General features: G+C 38.2%; 2 protein-coding genes across 3 annotated transcripts in view; one reads left to right on the top strand and one right to left on the bottom strand.

The window, feature by feature from the left end:
- eIF3b (eukaryotic translation initiation factor 3 subunit b) overlaps positions 1-11539 on the top strand; it is a 26369-nt gene extending 14830 nt beyond the window's left edge. Inside the window, exons 8-13 of the mRNA XM_071671805.1 lie at positions 297-509; positions 629-862; positions 5816-5911; positions 7234-7359; positions 10033-10219; positions 10862-11539. Coding sequence (XP_071527906.1) covers positions 297-509; positions 629-862; positions 5816-5911; positions 7234-7359; positions 10033-10219; positions 10862-10959 — 954 coding nt within the window. The 3' untranslated portion in view covers positions 10960-11539. The remainder of the gene's footprint in view (positions 1-296; positions 510-628; positions 863-5815; positions 5912-7233; positions 7360-10032; positions 10220-10861) is intronic.
- LOC139754516 (bifunctional purine biosynthesis protein ATIC) overlaps positions 11534-16831 on the bottom strand; it is a 36158-nt gene continuing 30860 nt past the window's right edge. For both annotated transcript variants that reach the window (XM_071671806.1, XM_071671808.1), the window contains exon 13: positions 11534-16831. In XM_071671806.1, coding sequence (XP_071527907.1) covers positions 16712-16831 — 120 coding nt within the window. In that variant the 3' untranslated portion in view covers positions 11534-16711.

Below are 16831 nucleotides of genomic sequence, written 5' to 3'. Positions count from 1 at the left end.
GGAGTTGGGAATGTTGGATATAACACAAAGGAGGTTTGGGCATGAAGAAAAATGGTATTGTTTGCTTGACTGAAATTTGGAAATTGAAGAAGAAATGGAACAAAACCTTCACAAAAAAGGTTCATTGGATTAACCTATGTTGATTTCCTCATTTCATCATATTTCATCTGTAGTATGGCTGCCAGACCCTTTCAGCCAGGTAAGCAATACATGCTCACCATAGTCTTTGATATTGTACATTTTATGAGAGTGCTTAAATGTGCTTAACATATTCAAGGGTTTTGTCTCTTTTACAGATCCGTACAAAAAATTTGTTTAATGTGGCAGACTGCAAGATGCACTGGCAAAAATGTGGTGATTACATATGTGTGAAAGTAGCTCGTTATGCTAAGGCCAAGCGTGAGAAGAATGATGTGAAATACTCTGGTATCTATTACAACTTTGAAATCTTCCACATGAGAGAGAAGGGTATCCCTGTTGACAGCCTGGAAATCAAGGAGAACATACAGGTAATTAGTGTGTCAAAGATGTAATAGTGAATATAATAGTGTGTAATAGTGAACTTAAGTGCATAATCTGAATGAAAGTTTATAGATATATATATGAAATTTTTAATTGCTTTTTACAGGCCTTTGCTTGGGAACCTATTAACAATAAGTTTGGTATCATCAGTGGTGAGCCTCCATCAGTGAATGTAACCTTTTTCCAAGTCAACAAAGGTCAGGCTCCTTCAGAACTTAAGAAACTAGAAAAACGTCCATGCAACAACCTATTCTGGTCACCCCAGGGACAGTTTGTGGTTTTGGCTGGCCTCCGAAACATGAGTGGTGCTCTGGAATTCATTGATACAAAAGATTTCCAGGTAAGAAGCTTTCTGAAATCTTTTATTTTGGTATATGGATGGGAATAGGTAAGATGTGGATTTACAGAAGGTGAGAATGTTGGAGGAATTCCTTACAGTCATGATGAATTATTTTTATATTTATTATACTTTGTCGCTGTCTCCCGCGTTTGCGAGGTAGCGCAAGGAAACAGACGAAAGAAATGGCCCAACCCCCCCCATACACATGTATATACATACGTCCACACACGCAAATATACATACCTACACAGCTTTCCATGGCTTACCCCAGACGCTTCACATGCCTTGATTCAATCCACTGACAGCACGTCAACCCCGGTATACCACATCGCTCCAATTCACTCTATTCCTTGCCCTCCTTTCACCCTCCTGCATGTTCAGGCCCCGATCACACAAAATCTTTTTCACTCCATCTTTCCACCTCCAATTTGGTCTCCCTCTTCTCCTTGTTCCCTCCACCTCCGACACATATATCCTCTTGGTCAATCTTTCCTCACTCATCCTCTCCATGTGCCCAAACCACTTCAAAACACCCTCTTCTGCTCTCTCAACCACGCTCTTTTTATTTCCACACATCTCTCTCACCCTTACGTTACTCACTCGATCAAACCACCTCACACCACACATTGTCCTCAAACATCTCATTTCCAGCACATCCATCCTCCTGCGCACAACTCTATCCATAGCCCACGCCTCACAACCATACAACATTGTTGGAACCACTATTCCTTCATACATACCCATTTTTGCTTTCCGAGATAATGTTCTCGACTTCCACACATTCTTCAAGGCCCCCAGAATTTTCGCCCCCTCCCCCACCCTATGATCCACTTCCGCTTCCATGGTTCCATCCGCTGCCAGATCCACTCCCAGATATCTAAAACACTTCACTTCCTCCAGTTTTTCTCCATTCAAACTCACCTCCCAATTGACTTGACCCTCAACCCTACTGTACCTAATAACCTTGCTCTTATTCACATTTACTCTTAACTTTCTTCTTTCACACACTTTACCAAACTCAGTCACCAGCTTCTGCAGTTTCTCACATGAATCAGCCACCAGCGCTGTATCATCAGCGAACAACAACTGACTCACTTCCCAAGCTCTCTCATCCCCAACAGACTTCATACTTGCCCCTCTTTCCAAAACTCTTGCATTTACCTCCCTAACAACCCCATCCATAAACAAATTAAACAACCATGGAGACATCACACACCCCTGCCGCAAACCTACATTCACTGAGAACCAATCACTTTCCTCTCTTCCTACATGTACACATGCCTTACATCCTCGATAAAAACTTTTCACTGCTTCTAACAACTTTCCTCCCACACCATATATTCTTAATACCTTCCACAGAGCATCTCTATCAACTCTATCATATGCCTTCTCCAGATCCATAAATGCTACATACAAATCCATTTGCTTTTCTAAGTATTTCTCACATACATTCTTCAAAGCAAACACCTGATCCACACATCCTCTACCACTTCTGAAACCACACTGCTCTTCCCCAATCTGATGCTCTGTACATGCCTTCACCCTCTCAATCAATACCCTCCCATATAATTTACCAGGAATACTCAACAAACTTATACCTCTGTAATTTGAGCACTCACTCTTATCCCCTTTGCCTTTGTACAATGGCACTATGCACGCATTCCGCCAATCCTCAGGCACCTCACCATGAGTCATACATACATTAAATAACCTTACCAACCAGTCAACAATACAGTCACCCCCAACCTTACCAACCAGTCAGCAATACAGTCACCCCCTTTTTTAATAAATTCCACTGCAATACCATCCAAACCTGCTGCCTTGCCGGCTTTCATCTTCCGCAAAGCTGATGAATTAGGTATTGTAATATTGTTTTGTATAATGTGAAAGATTTTGGTATGTTTCCATAACTAGGAAGAGATTATGAATGGTGTTTTTGCTTTCTTTATGGAATTATCATCTGCTTAGATTATAGATAATGCATGGCTGATAGCAGGTTGGTAAAGAATTTTTTTTTATTAAAGGTTCAAGAGGAAAAGGAAACCATCAGAGAGATGTATAAATGAATGAGGGAACTGATCAGAGCCAGAGATTCTAGATGGATGTATAAGAGGATTGATTTAAATTCAGATGCATAGGAAGCATTTTTTTATGTGGAGTGGATTGAAAAAGGTAAAAAGTGCAACTACAGTTTTTAGCCACAATTCCATGTTTCACTTTAGCTCTTGGATGTGTGCAAATAAAATTATATATACCTATAATGATGTTAGGATGTTAAATTTGAGAGATCTGGATAGGTTAACATTTGAACTGCTCCCTGTATCTTGTACAGAATCTGATAACCCTGCTCACATCATTTGATGAAATAAAGCTTCCTGCCACTGTGTAAAACCCCAGCTGAAGTTTGCTATCGTAGGTGTCGGTAGCAAAATAGTAGCACAGCTGGAAAATGTGCATCATAATCACCCACTGTACTAGAATCCTGAAGTGAGAAAGATCAGTATTGAAAAGCTTCAATTTGTTACAAGCCTCTTGATGTTGAACCACAGGAATTTACAAAACAAAGAATGTAAAATCCTGCCCTTGATACTCTTGAAAATTCCCATAATTATTGTATTTCTAGGGAATTCAGCTTGACACAGTCATGGTGAAAATAGCTAGGAAATAGCATTATAGTCAAGAACACAGCAGATATAATGAATGGCTGCACATAAGAAATCTTAGAGTTCGTGACATGTCCTCTCAACAGAGAACAGAAACAGCCTGAAAAGATAAGATGCTTTACAGTTTGTTTCTCAAATTGATAGGCAACCTTAACATAATTCCTGTCACTGTTGAGGTGAATTCATTATGTTGAATTTCATTAGTAAGTTTGTAAGGTAGGAAGAAGTAAATCAAGTTTGGTGGCCTGGAAAGGTAATGTGTTTGTTAATGGAGAGAAGTTGAACTAGTAGTTAGCATTTGGTAGGCAGCCACTGACTAGGGAGGTATGTTACTGGTATTACCCACTTGGGTATTGGGAGCGTTAGTGGTTGCTATGAAGTGAGCCAGCACTTCACTGATTGTCAAGCTGCACTCCTCTGACCCAGGTAGCTGTCTTTTCTTATTGTCTCCCCACATATGGACTACTGGTATTCTGTCCATAAACATACAATCTCCTTTTCATACATAACACTTTAACTCACACAGCTCATTCTTTGTAACTCTAGATTTTCCTGTAGTGAGGCAATGCTACCTAGCATTGCCTTTTGGCAAAATGGTAGGAGCAATAGATAGTTCTAGTAAGTCGTAACATTTAAGCAGGAACATTAGGTTGAGACCTTAGGTAGAAGTAGTAGTTAGGAACATAGGAAGGAGCATTAGGTAGTAGTAGTCAATAGGAAAATGAGGTAGGAGCCTCAGCAAAGTCTGCTATGCTAGAGTTGCCCTCTGTCAGTGGCCTGTTATGGGTGAGGCACCAAAGGCTAGGAAGCGACTCTGGATTTCACCAGTTGTGGACAGACTATTTCTGTGACCTTCCCCTTGAGGGGGTTCCAGTTGGGAACAGGCATCAGATATATAGATGGTTGGTTGGAACATTAGGATAAAGTAGTTGATAGGAGCAACAGGTAGAAGTTGTAAGTTGGAACATGAGGTAGACATTAGGTAGGGGCCTCTGAAAACACCATGCTGGAATTGCCTTCTGCCAGTGGCCTGCTAAGTTTGAGGCATGAAAGGTAAAGAAGTGGCAATGGGGTTCACCAGTTATGTAGACTTTTTTTGCTGTGGCCACCCCCTTAAGGGAGCTCCAAAAGGGAGTGGGCATCATAGATATAGATGGATATATAAATTAAGCATTACACTTGACACTGTCATATGCCATCTCCAGATCCTAAAAGTTTATAAGTTAACAAGGAGAGTATGATAGCACAGTTAAAGGAGTTGATGTGAAAGGATGTCCACCTGTGACATGGGGAAACCAAGTGGAAAAATACAGGAGGGAGAGAAATGTGGAACAAATGTGTGGAATGGTATATGCAAGGGAGGTATGTAAGGATGGGGATAAGTGGAGACACTTTTGGTTTGGCCATCCTGGAGGGAATATACAAAGGGTCAGGTCGTCTTACCTCTTAGGATTATGGGCTTATATGCTAGGGGATTATAGGAGTATGGTAAATTACTGATTGTTTACATTTAAAATGACTTGCAATGTTACCACAAAACAAGAAAGTCAATTTGTCATTTGTTTTCCTTTCTTTTTTTCTCCCAGTTTCTAATTCCTTTCCTCCCATCTTTGTTTTTTGCCTTTCATTTACATATCTTTCCTCCCAACCCGACTTATCCTTTGCTCATGTTGTCAACTGTGTCCTTTACCATTCTTTCTTTCCCTCATGTTGTCTGTCTCTTTGTTTCTTATTTGTAACCTTTTTCTTAATTTTTTTGTTTTTTTTTGTTTTCATATTTTCCTATAGCTATTAATATGCGTCTGTGTAAAATAATTGTGGGAAAATACTTCTTCAAGGGGATGGCCATGGCAATAGTGTCTCCATAACTAATAAATGCCAGTGCCTCCTCTTAGTGGAACAGGTGTCATAGATGTAGATAGAATACCTCTTCATTTCTCTTCCTCTTTGTTTTCATCTTTATACTCTCTTTGTTTATATGGTAAAATTTTTGCTTGTAGCATTTTTATAGAGATTTCCATAATTCGACTTATACATTGAGTTATGTATTGTTGAAATATGGAATTTAGATATATGATGAATTTTGTAGGTTTCTCTGATTTGAGGAAGATCTTGGTGGCCTTTCTTGTAATAAGGATGTGAATAGATATATGAAGTTTTTACTTTGTCTGACCGACTCCCCAAGTACATACATCTAAAGTGTAAAGGATGAAATTTGGAGTAGTGTGATGTTTACTTTGCTTTCACATAGTATTATTTAATTTTTCAACCAAATATTTCTTCTGCAAAGGTAATGACGATGACAGAGCACTTCATGGCAACTGATATTGAATGGGACCCCACCGGTCGCTATGTTGCATCTTGTGTGTCTTGGTGGGGACACAAGGTAAGTTATCGTGTAATAGTGTTTGTGCTCCTGTGGAGGAAATGCAGTACCATTTATTTCTTAAATAGATATGGAAATATTGTAAATGTAGCCATTATATTGAAAACTTGGTAGGCAGCCAACAACTGTGGATGGTATATTGCCAGTACTACCTGGCTGGGTATTGGGAGGTTTAGTAATGGCTTCTTGGTGAGCCAGCACTTCAATGAATGTCTAGTTGCTTTTTTCTGACCCAATTAGCTGTCTTTTCTTTCTACCTCACCCACGCATGGATTGTTGGTATTCTGTCCACAAGCATACAGTCTCTATTTGTCATTCATAACATTTAGCAACACAACTCACATAGTTCATTCTTCTTAATTATACAGTAGATTTTCATGCAATGAACACTATGTGCTAGCCCTGCCTTTTGGCAAAATGTTAGGAGCAATAGATAGAAGCAGTGGTTAGGAATATTAGGTAGAAGTCATCAGTGGGAACATTGTCCTGTTATGGATGAGGCACTTGAGGTTAAGAAGTGGCCATCCACTTGAGAGAGTTTCAAGTGGGAACAGGCATCAGAGATATAGTATAGATATTGAAACGTTTAGTAATGTAGATGTGCAGCTTTTGTGTCGTAATTCATCATGTTGAGTAGTCTACCAGAAACAGCTTCGATAGAGAAAGTAATTTCACCTCATTTCTATTTGTGTGTATGGAAATTTCATAACATTATAATTTTTTAACAGGTATGCAAAATTCAGGGTCATAAAGCTTACTTTGGATATTCTTTTACTGTTTTCCAGCCTTTTGTACTCATAATGTGTGTACAATCTGAATTCAGGCATATGTATATATAATTTTGGTATCATTTTGATGTTTATTTTGCAAGAACCGTATTTTTGCATGGTTTATGTATAAGAAAAGATTGTAGGAGAAATGTAGTACCTATGTCATTTGTTTACTCTATTGTAGTCCCTGAAGTTGATATGATCTCTTAGAGCATCCATATTGTAATGTTCCTTAAGAAAATAGTAAAAAACATTGAATATGTACTTCTGCTGAAATTTACTGTTCATATTGAAAACAGGATATTGCAAGTTTAAGACAGTTTTATATATTTCTAAGGTTATCCTTTTTCTCATTGATTCTGCATTTGAGAAGCATAAATTTACGTAGATTATTGTGAATTGCATTGTACTGTATGTTTTTGAAAACTGTTTTCATAGCTATGCTTTTATTACTCCAGAATTTTGATTTGACTAGTTTTTCATGTTAGTTTGCTGCCAGGAATGTTACTTACTATGCCAGTGCTCATAGTTGATCTTTATTACTGAAAACAGGTGGACAATGCATACTGGTTGTGGTCTTTTCAAGGGAAGATTCTGAAGCGCCAAGCGGTGGATAAATTTTGTCAGTTATTGTGGAGACCACGGCCTCCATCCCTTCTTTCAACACAAGACCTGAAGGTACAGTTAGAGAATGTTTATATGTTTTTTAATTTTAAGAAAAGTGGCACATGAAATCCATCCATTAACTGGAGTAACATCTTTCTTTCTTTCATACTATTCGTCATTTCCCGCATTAGCGAGGTAGCATTAAGAACAGAGGACTGGACCTTTGAGGGAATATCCTCACCTGGCCCTCTTCTCTGTTCTCCATCTCCAATTTGGTCTCCCTCTTCTCCTCGTTCCCTCCACCTTCGACACATATATCCTCTTGGTCAATCTTTCCTCACTCATTCTCTCCATGTGCCCAAACCACTTCAAAACACCCTCTTCTGCTCTCTCAACCACGCTCTTTTTATTTCCACACATCTCTCTTACCCTTACGTTACTCACTCGATCAAACCACCTCACCCCACACATTGTCCTCAAACATCTCATTTCCAGCACATCCATCCTCCTGCGCACAACTCTATCCATAGCCCACGCCTCGCAACCATACAACATTGTTGGAACCACTATTCCTTCAAACATACCCATTTTTGCTTTCCGAGATAATGTTCTCGACTTCCACACATTCTTCAAGGCCCCCAGAATTTTCGCCCCCTCCCCCTTCCTATGATCCACTTCTGCTTCCATGGTTCCATCCGCTGCCAGATCCACTCCCAGATATCTAAAACACTTCACTTCCTCCAGTTTTTCTCCATTCAAACTCACCTCCCAATTGACTTGACCCTCAACCCTACTGTACCTAATTACCTTGCTCTTATTCACATTTACTCTTAACTTTCTTCTTCCACACACTTTACCAAACTCAGTCACCAGCTTCTGCAGTTTCTCACATGAATCAGCCACCAGCGCTGTATCATCAGCGAACAACAACTGACTCACTTCCCAAGCTCTCTCATCCCCAACAGACTTCATACTTGCTCCTCTTTCCAAAACTCTTGCATTTACCTCCCTAACAACCCCATCCATAAACAAATTAAACAACCATGGAGACATCACACACCCCTGCCGCAAACCTACATTCACTGAGAACCAATCACTTTCCTCTCTTCCTACACGTACACATGCCTTACATCCTCGATAAAAACTTTTCACTGCTTCTAACAACTTTCCTCCCACACCATATATTCTTAATACCTTCCACAGAGCATCTCTATCAACTCTATCATATACCTTCTCCAGATCCATAAATGCTACATACAAATCCATTTGTATTTTTTAGAATATTAAAAAAAAAGACGAGAGGGGGGATTTCCAGCCCCCCGCTCCCTTCCCTTTTAGTTGCCTTCTACAACATGCAGGGAATACATTGGAAGTATTCTTTCTCCCCTATCCCCAGGGATAAAATATGGAATAACATATGCTTAATTATTTTTTTTTCCTGGAGAATTTTGTTCCCAAAAACCTGTGTGATGAAGATCAGTGCAATAGTATAAGGACTAAAAACATAACCAAGGTACTCCATTTCTTATGCTTTGAAGGCTCAGGGCCTAAACATAGAAGTGCAAGGCATGCAAGGGATAGGGCCAATTTGAGCGATTTGGTTATACAGGGATGACATGCAGTCAGTGGGCTGAACCACGGTATATTGAGTAGTATGGGGAAATCTTAGAAAGGTCTTTTGGGCCTGTTGTACATGGGTGCTCTGGTTTTAACTCCAAAGTTGGCCTCATACATGTTTGATGAAGTTCAGCCCATATTAATGTGAAACAGAGGATGGAACGCAGTTACAGAAGTCATCAGTATGAATATAATAGCTCTTAGGAAGTAATTCAGGTGAATGAGCACACCGTCTTCTAGCAAGTATTGCCGTTTTGTATTAAGCCAGAACTAGAACATCATTTCTGAATTACTTAACTGCACTCAAAGAAGCACTGAGTGCAAATAGAAAAGCCACAGTGGATGGTAGTAAAGTTGGTACCAAGATTAAGAGAACTGACCTTCAGGGAAAGGTTTGTGGTCTTAAATATGTCCACTTTAGGAGAAAAGTAAGGGATTACTAGATAACAGCCTTTAAAGTTTTTATGCTAGTATGATTATGTCAACTGGGAACAGCTCATGGACTTATGCAAATGAGAACAACCACAAGCTATAACATAAATTAGTAAGAAACTTGCTTTAAAAGATGTAAAGAAGTGTGTTAGTAATATAAGAGTATTAGATGAATAAACTGAATTATGAAATTATAGATATGAGCAGCATACATTAGTTTAAAAAGTTGAATGACATCAGAGAAATTCTAAGGGCTCGGACCCCATGAGTAAAAAAATGCCTACCTACACAGTACAAATAGGTAATTATAAAGAGGAAATTACACACAAAATGTTTTAGGAGGTATATAGTGAGATGAGACTATAACATATGGGGCAGCAGAGAGGAGAGCAAATGGGAAAGGAGTGATAGACAAGGACAGTGTGGAAAAGAAATGGAGTGACTAAATATTTTTTATGGCTGCTGAATGTTGTTAAATGGTAGAGAAGTGGATGTGGTGGCATGCAGAATGGGTCATGGCAATTTTTCTTTTGTAGATGTTCATTGTTTCCAGCATATAGCTTCAGGAACAAAATCCATGACGTTAGATAGTTGTTGTTTGAGCAGAAGTGGAATGGCTTTCTCTGTTTAAAGGTGTAGGATGTAGTAATATTGTATAAAATTAATTTTACATTTGAAAAATATATTTCCTTTCAGGATGTTAAAAAGAACATGAAGAAACATGCAGCCAACTTTGAGGTGCAAGACAAAATGCGATATAGCAAGGCCAGTCGTGAGATTATTGAGAAGCGCCAAAAGCAGATGCTTGCTTTTAATGAATACAGAAAGAAGATGATTGAGAAATTTGATGCAGACAAAGAGCAACGACTCCGTCTTCGTGGTGGTGAGAATTTCATTCATCTCCTTAAGTTTGTCATGGGAAAAAGGTTATTGTATTGCCTGTCAATCAAGATTATCTTGTATTTGATAAAGTTATAGGAAAGATGTTGCTGAAAGGAGTTTGAACTAACTTCTTTTTCTTGAGAAAGGTTAGCAGATTGCAGATTAGTCCAAAGCCAAAGCTGTTTGAATTGTGGTAAGGGGAGGGGCGATTTCTTGCTTATGTCTGATGCTTTACCACTTTTGTGGATAATTTTACAGATCTAGTCTCCAACCCTGGAGATTGGTAAAATGTCGGGACACAGTTGCCAGTTATTATTGAAGGGTAGATTTTGCACTTGGGCAAGTGGTGGAGATTGCTTTAGAGTGGAAGAAATGGAGGTAGTGCTTTTGTGAGTTTTTGTATTTTCAACAAATGGTGTATGGTATGTGAATGCGATACAGCAGAATTAGGATGGAACAAAATGAAGAATTAGTGACTTTGAATGAAAGAATAATGCTAATATGTAGAGTGACTTGTGAAGTGTCAGTGATATTGCCAAGGGAATGATTATGTATAATTTGGAAGGTCTATTGTAGAGAAGTTTAAATGTTAATGGTATAATTTTTAAAACGATATTCATCATGCATTTCTGAACCTTCACAGGCCAAGACACTGATACCCTTACTTCTAATGAAAATGACTTTGAAGAAGAAACTGTTGAGTTTTTAGTGAAGAAGGAAACAATTCCAGTGGACGATTAATAATCAGGAGCCTTTTATCCCTTGGCTGTCTCTGGTGTGGCCTCGACGATTGGTGGTGGTGGTGACAAATCTTAAAGATCCAACGACGTCACAAACTGTTTTAACGTGCACTGGTGTATGACCAGGGGAAAGGCTTCACTGAAGGGTTTTGTAGCCTACCAAGAATCATTTTGGTGAAATCCTTGCAATCAACTTGCAGTGTCTTTATGCTGCAGGTCTAGAGAAGTGTTGTGTTGCTGTTCTTGAGATACATGTATCAGTGACCATATTTGAACTGGGCTGAAGAATATTTTTATAGTAGATATTTCAGCCATGTCTTTCTGGGCTCACTGGTGTGTCTTGTTGACTACTATATTGTATTACAGTGGCTTATTTCATATTCCATTTAGGAAAAGTATCACATTAGTTAAATTATTATATATGAAGAATATTTTGAATTTTATCCTTTACATTTGTATGCTACTTATTTCTAACTTCATTTGAACTTTGATTGACTATGGCAGATCAAGTGAACTTAGGTGGAATGAGGACAGTGAGGTTTGCATAAGGTATTGGAAAGAGGAATAAAAAAAAGTGGAAATTTGTTTTTTATTTGTCTTACCTCTACCGTTTTTCTCCATGGCAAGGTGGGAATGAGAAATTTTTCATATAAAATTTACACCGTCCTTTGGCTCAGCTTTTATAGAAGGGAAGGATTAAGTAGCGTAAATGTAACGTAACCCCAGGAACCCATTCCTCCAGGTTCAAGCCTGCATTCCATGAGGGAGTATGGTGTGGACATATCTGTTACTGTGCTTTGCTATTTCCCTCTGCTGAATGTGATGCTCCTCCATGAAAGCGAGTTCCTTCTTGTGGTGTTGCCATTTAAAGGCAGTGCAGAAGACTACTATGTATAATAAAGAGATGGAGTTTGTATTTTGAAGTAATGTTGAATGTTTTGTATATCTGATTCTCAACCTGTGGGACACAAAGGTATTCAGCCGAGACCGTTTCAAAAACTATGAAATTATGAAGTAAAGCATTGCTTTACCAATTCTCTTGCATCTTTTCTTTTCAGTCTGTCAGACATTGCAAGAATATCATTCGAGTCTTCTCTAAATACATTCCGACTTACAGGAAATTATCCTTTTCCCTTCCATGTGTCTTTTCCAGGAATCTTTACCTACCATAGAATTATATTGGGAAATACCATCTTCAAATTAAGGCAGATCTTCAGGTTGCAATTTCAAGAAATCCAAGAATTTACATGATTACCAATAAAATACAACCATAGGCAATTTCCTAAATTACAAAACCAAATTTTTATTAATTTTTTGTTTCTCAAGTATAGCAATAAACTTTACTCCCTAATAATGACCATTTTTATTGCTTGTTTTTATTTCCCATTAATAATACTTTAATGCATTTAAAAATCAAAGGGTTCCATTTTTGTATTAAGAGGGACAGATTATTTGGTTGTGAAAAATAAGAAATACTGTTGGTTAACTGTGTAGTGCTTAAGACAAGATGACGGGTATAGTGTTCCATAAAGTTGTCATTAAATCAGAGGCAGCGAAAAATACATTATTTTGACAAGACAGTAGTAGTTGATGGGATTGCAATTTTCATAAATTGGGTCATGGCAAATGTTAAGGCCTGTCTACAAGAGCGGGCCTGCCCATTAACGGGCATATTTGATGGGCAAAAAATCAAATTGCCCGAAAGCCTGCCGAAGCGAAATCACTGAGCTGGTGCCTGTAGCTGGAGTTTCAACCCTGCCAGACGCAAGATAATATCGTGAACCCACAGCGGGCCTTCATCCCACGGCATAGTAGCACAGTGAACATTTAACGATGGCAGCCCAGGATAACTCTAGTGAGCCACCAATAGTTTTTTGGTCTAAAGCACTTACTAGTACTTTGATTGACCTTTATCGTAATGCGGGACAAGCTTTGCTTTGATATGTGTGTACTGTACTGCAACTCTGAACAAGTAGATCCACTTGCTAAAAATCGCATTGTTGCTTCCAGACGAGCTTCTGCTGTAATGCTGTTTCTCATAACTGTCTCTTTCTTCACTATGTATGGCTCCACCTTTGATAAGATGTAAAAAGTGCTTACACTCACCCTCAGGTAATTTCTGAAGTCATGTTCCTCACTACTTTGTAGTTCATGAAGTACTGTTGCAGTGCTTCCAAACATACTTCTTTTCTTTAACCAATCTTTACACCATATCCTTTTCTTCTTTTTCTTCTTGAGACACAAAGCTATTACCATAGAGCACAAAATCTTTTTCTTGACAATGCTAGGCACCATGGTTCTCGTACCGCACTCCACCTGCTACTGGCAACATCGTCGGGCAGGCCTGGCTGTTCATCACTTCGGTCATGTGGACAACATTCACGGGCAGGCCCGCCAGAATTTGCCCGTTAACGGGCAAACCCGCCGATCAGGCCCGCTCGTGTAGACAGGCCTTTACTCTGGCTATTTGTTTGTATGGCCTGAGGTGTGATACCTGAGCACCAGCAGAATGTATGTATAGTGCAGGTTTACCATAAAGGACAAAACTTGATGCTCATATTACAAAGGTATAACTTGGATTTACTTACTGTAATGTGTTGCATTTGCAAACATGTGATGTGAGGAACATGCAGCTTCAATAGAGCCTCCCTACATAAATTACCCATTTTTTAAGTGACATGGCTGAAAAATGTTGCAATGAAAAGGTGCAGATCTTGTCCTGTATAGTACAGCTGTCCTTGACAGCTCCATATATAATTAAAATTGAAAGAAGTATGGGTGTACTGTCAGTCAGCAATGCATAGAATGTCACATTCCACAACTGAAGTAAAGGGAACCATTTCAAGAATTGGTATTTGTGCTCCCTCAAGAGATCCCAGATAAAGCCAACTGCCTCCTTATGGCTGCATAAGCATTCCAGCTTGCCTGACAACTTTTGTTTGGTGTCTTTTTATAAAGATATGTGATACACTTTACTGATTTAGTATCACAACTGCCAAGTTGCTTTCAGGGTTAAAATACTCTTTATGGCTTTTGTTACTTCTTGGGCATATGCTATGGGATACATCTGTCATTCTAGACTATGGTTCAAATTCTGTAATCTTTTTCTATGGTAGATTACGTGCTTCATCACTCTGATTTTACTTGCACACTGTTCGTAATCTTGTTTATTTCATTCTGCTTGACATGCGACTGTACAAAACAATAGTATCATTTTATTTCTTATATACATGATATTTTCATGTTTTAGCTCTTTAGGTTGAATTTTCGGTGTTCCTTAAAATTTTCATAATTATTCCCAAATCCTTGACATCGTTTCTCTTCATGAAGGTGCCCTGTGCACAAGCATTTTATTTCTTACAGATTCCATTATTTCAAATTGCATTAGATTGTTGGGTTTTCTTCCATCTTTATTCAGCATCCAGATCTCGGCAGTTTTTCTTAGTTTGCCTCATTTTCCAGTTTTTTCCCTCTAGGGACAAAAATTTGACTGTACTTTGTTGTCATATTTAACATCAATAAGGCTGTAAGAGTACTGAAGCTAATACAGTCCTTTCTGTACAACCAAATGCTCGACTTTGACATCTCTCTTTCCATTTTTGAAGTTTCATATGATGCCATTTTGGTTGGGGTTAGTGCTATTGCAAAGTACTGACCGCCAAGCATACACCGAGGTGGGATTGCATTGGGAGGATCCTTGTTTCACTACGTAGGCACAGTGTGCTTGTAGTTGCTAAGCAGCTTGTGACTTTTGGGTGCTCTTGTATGGTTTGCAGCTTTTCTATATTTGCTTTCGACAGGACACATAACCAGGTAAGTTTAGTTCAGAGGGGAACATAAATTGTTTTAAGATAAAGGATTCTTTTTCATGTCCGAATATGGTACCATTTAGTGCTGATGGAATTGTTTCTTTGTAATTTATGGGGTGGACTTTCACTAGTCTGTAGGTGGTGATGAATTAAAGAGGATTCATAAAACACACTTCCACCCAAATCATATGACTGATGCATAACATGACAACACCCCCTTGACCACCACTCTTCCATACACATTATCATATATATTATGCCGACATGCTGACTTGTAGCTGATTAAACCATTCACCTTTGTCTTCCTTCCCTTTACATTAATCAAGGCACTATATAAGCATGCATTCAAGAAGTCCTCAAGTACCTTATCTCAAGACATATGCTGAATAACATGATAGCATTTAATAACACATACTCTTTTTAAAAACATTTGGCAAAGCTGCTATGCCATACTATTAATGGATTATACACTACTGTTTGTCAATCATTGGCTCCATCAAAAATATTCTTGCTATTTTATTAATGTTTGTTAGCATTAGTTTAAAGTGGCTAAAACAATATGTCCTCATTCAGTGGAAACAAATCATTCAGATGTAGCAAAATCACAAAACAGCAAATAATGTCCTACTATTAGTGGTACATTCACTTCTCTTTAATTTCTTGCATGCAGTGCTTTATAACTTCTTCCTTTATGTATCTATGTAAATATCATGCAAAATTAGGATTTCAAGTACAATTTGCCAGGAAGGGAAGAAATATTCCACTAATACCACTAAGAATTTAAAATTACGGGAAAAAAAAATAACAGCAAAATGTGAAACAATTTGTTTTTCAAATTACCATGAAGCACTGCCTTAAATTTATAGATTCTTAGCCATGTCATGACTTGCTTATAATTAGGAATTTTGCTACTGAATGACTTTAACAGTAATCCACTATGAATACGAGGCTATTAAGTGTTAAGCAGTTGCCAAGAATATTAGAAGCATCACTTTATAGTCGTATGGTATGTGTAAAGTGATAGTTACTGTAAGTTTGCCAATGTTAATCACCGTTACAAGCTATAAATACAAAAATATCTAAGTAACAATATGAACAGCAATAACCTGGAATAGGTTTGAGAACATTTTTGTTAATTTTTTGGTTCACTTCAAAATTTTAAAATGCCTTTTGAAAATAACAAGGAGCTATCTTGCAATGCAAAAATGATGCAAACAATATTGATGAGCCCTGCCTTTCAGCCACTTGCCATCATTTGCTTGTCATCAGGACAAGCAAATGACATGCAAAATGGGTTACAATCAAATGCATCTTGCACAACTTCCAAGCTATAGGCTAGTCAGCTAACACAGTCTATTTTTAAACCCCTGCTCCACTTCACTTGCAAACCAGAGGATGATGGAAGCATAAAACAAAATTCTTTTAACAACAGCATTTGCAGTTCATCAATTTTCAAAGGCCTACAGACCAATGAAATTTGAAATACTTTAACAAAAGTCTTGGAAGCACTTGCTTAAATGGATTTAGCTGCCATTCTGTGCCTTTGGTTGTATTTTTTCATTAAGGTATGAGAATTTGGATTCTTCATAAAATGGTAAAACACCATCATTATGCTTGGCATCTTTGGATTTTGTAACTCATTCAATATAATGTACTGTAGCAGTATGAAAAAACACTTGAATATTAAGTGAAAATCTTTCTGAATGCCATTTTAAAGCAGTCTCTTATTCTCCCTACATCTCTTTCATATTTGGCAAATTAAATTGTGTGCCAAGTTAAATAACTCTAAACTCCAAATAACATGACTGCTTCATCCTTTTCATAAAACATTAAATGTGGAAAAAAGCAAAGATCCCTGATAACTGGTGTGGTGATTACAATGAGCCTGGACTCAAAAGCAAGAAAAATGTGCCAATCAAAATCACTTTCAAGTCTTAAATCACACTAATGATGGAAGAGGCGGAGGTTTGAATGTACAAGAACAATGTTGTGCTCGTTGCATGCCTCCACTACAATGCTGTCATTAGCAGATCCTGCCGGACTGACAATGAAGTCAACACCACT

This window comes from Panulirus ornatus, chromosome 17, assembly GCF_036320965.1.
Source record: "Panulirus ornatus isolate Po-2019 chromosome 17, ASM3632096v1, whole genome shotgun sequence".
Taxonomy (NCBI): Eukaryota; Metazoa; Arthropoda; class Malacostraca; order Decapoda; family Palinuridae; genus Panulirus; species Panulirus ornatus.
This window is presented reverse-complemented; position numbering and strand designations above follow the sequence as displayed.